General features: G+C 44.7%; 1 protein-coding gene across 1 annotated transcript in view; it reads left to right on the forward strand.

Moving 5' to 3' along the window:
* Positions 1-7500, forward strand: part of plch2a (phospholipase C, eta 2a) — a 343556-nt gene that overhangs the window by 272559 nt on the left and 63497 nt on the right. The window contains exon 6 of the mRNA XM_063207996.1: positions 4291-4461. Coding sequence (XP_063064066.1) covers positions 4291-4461 — 171 coding nt within the window. The remainder of the gene's footprint in view (positions 1-4290; positions 4462-7500) is intronic.

A 7500-nucleotide genomic window follows, 5' to 3' on the forward strand; every position in this document is an offset into this window, starting at 1 on the left:
TTCACCTAATTCCTTGCTTAGTTGGTCCGTGTTTGATCACCAAACTGATGAGACTTCTCTTCACAACAAGTTAGCTCCTCCAATGGGTTTAAGACCGTGTATGTTGATGCATGCCCAAGCCAACATATCGCTGTTAATACCACATTTATTACTACCTTGACACCACAAGCTAAACAAAACAAACATCTCTCCCGCGTCACTGGCTGCACCGTTCTACACCACTGTTCCGGTCTGGTTGGGGTCTAAAAGTTTATCACTCATTTCAAACCAAAATTGCATTCACATTTCAAACTACTTATAAGTATTAAAAAAGTAGAAAATATTCATATTTTGTGTTTCTATTTTAGAATAATAATGAGGAAAAAAAACTATGTCTGAATTTAGGGTAGGCCTAATACACAAGTGATGCAGTAGGTAGAAAGGCTATGATGCAGCTGCGTCTGTTGTCCAGCACCCGGAGCACCCCACTTCCTGCGTCCCTGCCCAAACCCAAGTTAACTATAAACTTGAGGCTTTTGATCCCTCTGTCTTTCAAGCACTTGTGGTTTTCTCTATAGGATGTATTTACTCCAGGAGGAAAATGCGAAGGAAATCGTAATTCAAATCGTTTTTAACAAAAACGGAAATCGTTTAAAAAAAAAAAATCTTTTTATTTTTTTTTTATTTTTTTTACATTTTCGTAAACTATGGCGGCTAAATTTAAACTATGGCGGGCCGCCATAGTTTCCTCAATGTATGGGAAACACTGCATTAATGTTTGCCACTGATGCCAGTGATTAGCACATGTTGTGTGTAAGAGTGTGGAAAGAGGTGTGTGTGTGTGTGTGTGTGTGTGTGTGTGTGTGTGTGTGTGTCCGTATGTCTCTGTGCGTCCATGAATGTCATCTGTGCTGGGTGCCAAGTCAGAGTGCCAGTCTCGGGTGACCTGCCGAGCACTTGCGTCAATGGTGGCAGCCAGGCACGAGCAAGGGGGATGGGGACCTGGCAAAGACCACCTCACTTCAGAGAGTGTGTGTGTGTGTGTGTGTGTGTGTGTGTGTGTGTGTGTGTGTGTGTGTGTGTGTGTGTGTGTGTATGTGTGTGTGTGTGTGTGTGTTTGTGTGTGTTTGTGTTTGTGTATATGTATGTAGGCTAGGGCTGCTACGACTAATAGACTAATTGTGACTTATCGACTATAAAAATTAGTCAGCAAGAATTTTCATAGTCGACTAATCGTTTCATTTAATTAAATGCTTTTTTACTTGCTTTTCTAATGCTTTATTACTTTATTCAAACCTAAATTTGCCCAGCATGTATGAATTGGACATTGTATCTCGGAGTAAATAAACTACTATTGTGATTTGAAGCTTATCGTGAGCTCAGGGACCTAATTTTTCACAGTTTCTTTCTTTTTTCCCCCATTTCCTTGAAGATTAAAGTGCTAGAGTACTTGAAAAATTAATTGTTTGACTAATCGTCTATTCGAAAAAAAATAGTTGATCGATTAATCGGGAGAAAAATAATAGTTTAGGACAGCCCTAATGTAGGCGCTTAGAAAGAGTGTGTGTTCTGAGTGTATGTGTGTTTTCTGGTGGAAAGAGGACAAATAATGAGCTAGGGATAGAGAAAGTGAAAAATGGAGCTCAAGACAGTGAAGAAAGCGGGATGAACGAGAGAGGTATGGAAGAGAAAGCGTGAGGAGAGAGAGGAGAGAGGGTTCTTTATTTGTGTTTGTAGTGGGAGAGGGACTTCCTGATGGTATTTCCTGTCACTGCTGCAGTCTTCTGCTGACTCTGCAACACTTGCTGTAGCACACTCTAATTGTGGACCTGTGCGTGTGCGCGTGTGCGTGTGCGTGTGCGTGTGCGTGTGTGTTTCCTACTGTGTGAATGGCCGCTCAGGAAGTTCTTTCGTTTTTCAACTAAACAAGGCCCTACCATGCCAAGAGGTGTGTGTGCGTGTGTGCGTGCGTCCGTATGTCCGTGTGTGTGTGTGTGTGTCCGTGTGTGTGTGTGTCCGTGTGTGTGTGCGTCCGTGCGTCCGTGCGCACGTGCGTGGGCATATGTGTTGGTGAGTTATCTGCTCTGTTGTGCAGAATGTGGAACACTTATAAGTACTCTGTTATGGGTTATATTGGCTGTTTCTGATTGGACAGCTCTTGTTCTATTGAGGTCCGTTTGAGTCTCGGCGGCCAACTTTGCCTCAGCTGTGCTAGCCCCAGGTGGCTGTGCTCATGGAGGTAGTATAAGAACTGGAGTGAATAAGTCCCGTCTCAAGTCATTTCAATGGGAAATGCTAGGCTAGTGAATTCAGCCAAAATTGAAAGAATTTTTCAGCTTCAAAGATGGAGTCGTTTCCGCCGCCAGTTTACTCAGCCAATTACGTGCCACGTTAATGACTGACTTCCGATTGAGCAGAAAGATATATGGAAGACGGGCATTGGATGCATAGAGGTGCCCAACCACACACCTGTATAAGGTATGTGTGCCCCACACTAAACTTGCACACCCACCAATTGCATCCACCCTCTTTGAGCAAAGTGGCGTCGGAAATGAGCAAATTTGTGAGAATTGCGACGAGGAAGTTCCTTGCTAATCGGCGTAGCTAATTAGCCAAACTCCTGACCCCCTGGCTGTGCTGGCTCCAGGTGGCTGTGCTGGCCCCAGGTGGCTGTGCTGCCCCCAGCTAGCCCTGTTAGGTGGTGGGCCTGCCTCTCTCTCTCTCTGCCTGTTGGGAACGGCCCATTTGGGAGCGGGCCTGCTGGCTGTGTGTGTGGTACTGGCGCGTGTGGAGGAACTTCCCTAGGGAGGGGGGAAGGGTGGCACACACACTCCCATCTGCAGGCACACACACACACACACACACACACACACACACACACACACACACACACACACACACACACACACACACACACACACACACACACACACACACAGTCTTTTTCTTTCTTTCTTTCTTTCTTTCTTTCTTTCTTTCTTTCTTTCTTTCTTTCTTTCTTTCTTTCTTTCTTTCTTTCTTTCTTTCTTTCTTTCTTCCTTTCTTCCTTTCTTTCTTTCTTTTCACTGCCTTCCTTTGTAGTCAACATAGACCTTTCTTATTATCACTTACCAGTAACTCAAATGCGGTAGATCAAAATTATATAAATGGAAGTGAAACACACACACACACACACACACACACACACACACACACACACACACACACACACACACACACACACACACACACACACACACACACACACACACACACAGACACACACACACATCTGGAGGTCACTTAGGCCTACTTGGTGAATTGAATAGCAGGTTTTGCATTTATTTGCCAAAACTCTATTAAAAACAACAAAAGGACAAAGTAGAGATATATACGCAGAAGCCAGCTGTAGCTGCATGCTGTATACAGGTGAATAGGGCTGGGTATCGCAGCCATGTTCCTGTATCGATTCGATTTCGATTCTTAGGGCTTTGAATCGATTAATCACGATTCGATTCGATTCATTCCGAATCGATTCAAGCCGTTCCCTTCTTGGTGCCAGGATTTCCCCCAAAAGATGCTATTGCCTATTTTTATATAAAAATGTCAAAGGGCTGTGGCTTGACAGTGTTAACAGATTGCTAATTTGTAACCTAAATTAAACAAAAAGAACTAAACGAAAAAGAACCAAAAAAATAAATTTTGTGCCCTGTGAATTTCGATTCGATCGATTATCGATTAACTCGATTATTTTACCCAGCCCTACAGGTGAAAACAGAACCAAGACAAGCACTGCTATATCTTGGGGTGCAACCTGGAAAGGCTGATAGAAAGCAAAAGGTGAAAAAAGTGGATCGCTCTCAGGTTCTTTTTTCCTTTTTTTTCTTTTTTACATAGCAGCAGATCTTTCTGCTGTGATATAAAAAAAAGAAAAAAGAACTTTTCACCTTCAAAGTTATTCAATTGGAGACGCACCACAAGGAAGAGAGCGGTGTATCTGAACTACTACTTCTGATAGAAAACAATACCGGGTGAACTGAATGCTAATTATGCTCCTTTAGTTAATATTAATATGCAGCATGTCACCATCTAAGGTGATTTACACCAGGTGTGCCATTTCCTGCCATATGTACTAACTGTGTCTGTGTCTGTGTCTGTGTCTGTGTCTGTGTCTGTGTCTGTGCGTGCATGCGTGCCTGCCTGCCTGCCTGCCTGTGCACATCTGTGTGTGTGTGTGTGTGTCTGTGTCTGTGTCTGTGTCTGTGTCTGTGTCTGTGTCTGTGTCTGTGTCTGTGTCTGTGTCTGTGTCTGTGTGTGTCCTCTGTTCCCCAGGAGGCGGACACGGACGACAACCAGGGCACGCTGGGCTTCGAGGAGTTCTGCTCCTTCTACAAGATGATGTCGACGCGGCGCGACCTTTACCTGCTCATGCTCACCTACAGCAACCACAAGGACCACATGGACACCAGCGACCTCACGCGCTTCCTCGAGACCGAGCAGAAGGTACGTGTGTGTGTGTGTGTGAGCAACCACAAGGACCACCTAGACACCAGCGACCTCACACGCTTCCTCGAGACCGAGCAGAAGATAGGGGAAGCGTGCGGGTGTGGGTGTGTGTGTGGGTGTGGACAGGTGCATGTGTGTGGGCAGGTGTGTGTGTGTGGGCGTGTGTGTGTGCGGGTGTGCGGGTGTGTGTTTCAGTGTTTCATGGGAGACCAGCTCATGTCACAGTCTGTATCCATTTGTGTGTGCGGTGTGTGGTGTGTGTTTGTGGTGTGTGTGTGTGGTGTGTATGTGTATGCGTACAATCGTATGTGTTCATACTGTGTGTGCACCTGTGTCTGTATGCATGAGTGTAGTCTGTCGCTGGAGACTGACAGAAATGCTTATTAAAATACATGGAGCATCTGGGCTTCCTCCCATATAGTGTGTGTGTGTGTGTGTGTGTGTGTGTGGGTGTGTGGGTGTGTGGGTGTGTGGGTGTGTGGGTGTGTGGGTGTGTGGGTGTGTACGTGTATGTGTGTGCATGAGTGTCTAAGAGAGAGAGACTGTGGATGCGAGCTCCAGTTCTTTACATACTTAGGCCATGTGTCTGTATGGTGTCCATATAGTGCTTTGTGTAGTTGGGTTGTTGTACAGTTGTACAGTATTGTTTTTTCTCCATCGATGTGTGTTTGATGCAGGTGTGTATTATAGCTGTGTTGTTGTACAGTAATTTTACAGTTGTACAGTAGTGTTTTTTTCTCCATCGATGTGTGTTTGATGCAGGTGTGTATTATAGCTGTGTTGTTGTACAGTACTTGTACAGTGGTACTGTTGTTTTTGTTTCTCCATTGATGTGTGTAGTGTAGCATGCATATGACCAGAGTTGGTAGCATATGGCGAGGCGCTGCTGTCATGTTATGCCAGCTATCTATTTGGATGTATTCATGCATACAGTAGCAACTGACAGGCCCAATGGTACTGTACTGTACTGTACAATAACTCTTTTTCTTTCTTTCTTTCTTTCTTTCTTTCTTTCTTTCTTTCTTTCTTTCTTTCTTTCTTTCTTTCTTTCTTTCTTTCTTTCTTTCTTTCTTTCTTCCTTTCTTTCTTTTCACTGCCTTCCTTTGTAGTCAACATAGACCTTTCTTATCACTTACCAGTAACTCAAATGCGGTAGATCAAAATTATATAAATGGAAGTGAAACACACACACACACACACACACACACACACACACACACACACACACACACACACATAGACGTACACACACACACACACACACACGCACACACACACACGCACACACACACACACACAGAGACGTACACACACACACACACACACACACACACACACACACACACACACACACACACACACACACACACATCTGTCATGTTATGCCAGCTATCTATTTGGATGTATTCAGGCATACAGTAGCAACTGACAGGCCCAATGGTGCTGTACTGTACTGGGGTGAATTTCTCGAAACCAAAGTTGCTTGCTACATTAGCTACTTCGTTGCTTTCAATGCATTTTCCCATTGGCAACTACCGAAGTTGCTAACAGGCTGACAACTTCCCTTTTGAGAAACTCACCCCTGTACTGTAATGTTCAGCCTGCAGGAAAGTGCTCTTGTTCATCTGTCTCTGTATATTGACTGTGGAGACCGGATATTATGGTAGCATTATTGTGTGTTTGTATGTGTTAGTGTTTTGTCTGTAGCTGACTGTTTAGAGTACCTGAAGGGTAGAGTATGTACGGATGTCAGTTGGCCTGTTCAGGTGTATGCGTGCGCGCGTGCGTGCGCGCGTGCGTGCGTGCGTGCGCGCGTGCGTGCGTGCGTGCGTCGTGTATGACTGACTGTGTTTGTATGTGTAAGGATTTACCTCTGGCTGACTGTTTAGAATAGAGTACCTGAGGGGAGAGTATATGCTCATGTGAGTTGGCCTGTCCAGGTGTATGCGTGCGTGCGTGCGTGCGTGTGTGTGTGCGTGCGTGTGTGCGGCGTGTATGATTATGTGAAGGCAAGTACATCTCATCCCCAGTCAAATGGTTGTGATTAGTTGGATGGAGGGGAGGGATATAGCTATAACTTCAAGCTATATGGAGATAAGTGAGCCCAGCTGAGATCCCTCAACCCCCTGGCTTTACTCTGAGACATATGTGTCTGGGAGTGAGTGTGGGGTTATGCTAATTTATATGCAAATTTATTTCATACTCTGAGGCAGGAGATCACATGAGCAAGCTGGCCAGGATAGGAGTTGCTGAGCATATAGTGAAACCTTTACACTCCAGCTCACAGTGCAGGAAGTAATTTAATCAGGGCACTTTCAAGGAACTGTGTAGGCCAGGGGATCCCAACCTTTTTCAACTTGGGGCCCATTCGAAATTGTCAAAAATGTTCGGGGCCCACCTCTGACCCAATTAAGAATAAAACTCAACCCCATAGGTTGGGAACTACCAAGATTTTATGAAGTATAACTGTTGCAGACTTGTTGTATGCACAGGTGGCTCGTGCTAAATATTGACCACTTCCTTCATATATTTGCATGTTGTTTGTCAGGTGTTTACAAAGGAGATAAGTAACTCATAACTTTCCATAAGTAATTAGAGTAACTACCCATAAGCAATGGCTGGGGAATAAGATGGAAAAGGAGAAGGAAATGGGAAGTACTTGGAAAGCTGTTTCCTTTTGCCTTGGGACCTCCTCCCTTACACTTTGAGGATTATTCCTGGAAAAGGCAGACTTCGCTGAAGATGTTTCCTCACTTTAGGATGCATCCTCCCAAGACAGAATGACTTAAGAAGACTCTTTCTCTTGGACAGACTTCAGAATGAATCATCTGTAGAGAGAGCCTGCTTAAAGGACTCTACCTCTCAAAGGCTGACATTATAGAGTCCTTGATAGACAGCATGGCTAGGGACTCGCTTTCCCATAAAAAAAACCTTTGCAGGCATCCTCTATAGACAGAATGGCAGATTTGACAGATTCTTAGGATTCATCTCCGCTGGACAGAGTAGCTGAAGGACATATCTGGCCATAGACAGAGA

This window comes from Engraulis encrasicolus, chromosome 10 (assembly GCF_034702125.1).
Source record: "Engraulis encrasicolus isolate BLACKSEA-1 chromosome 10, IST_EnEncr_1.0, whole genome shotgun sequence".
NCBI classification, from domain to species: Eukaryota; Metazoa; Chordata; class Actinopteri; order Clupeiformes; family Engraulidae; genus Engraulis; species Engraulis encrasicolus.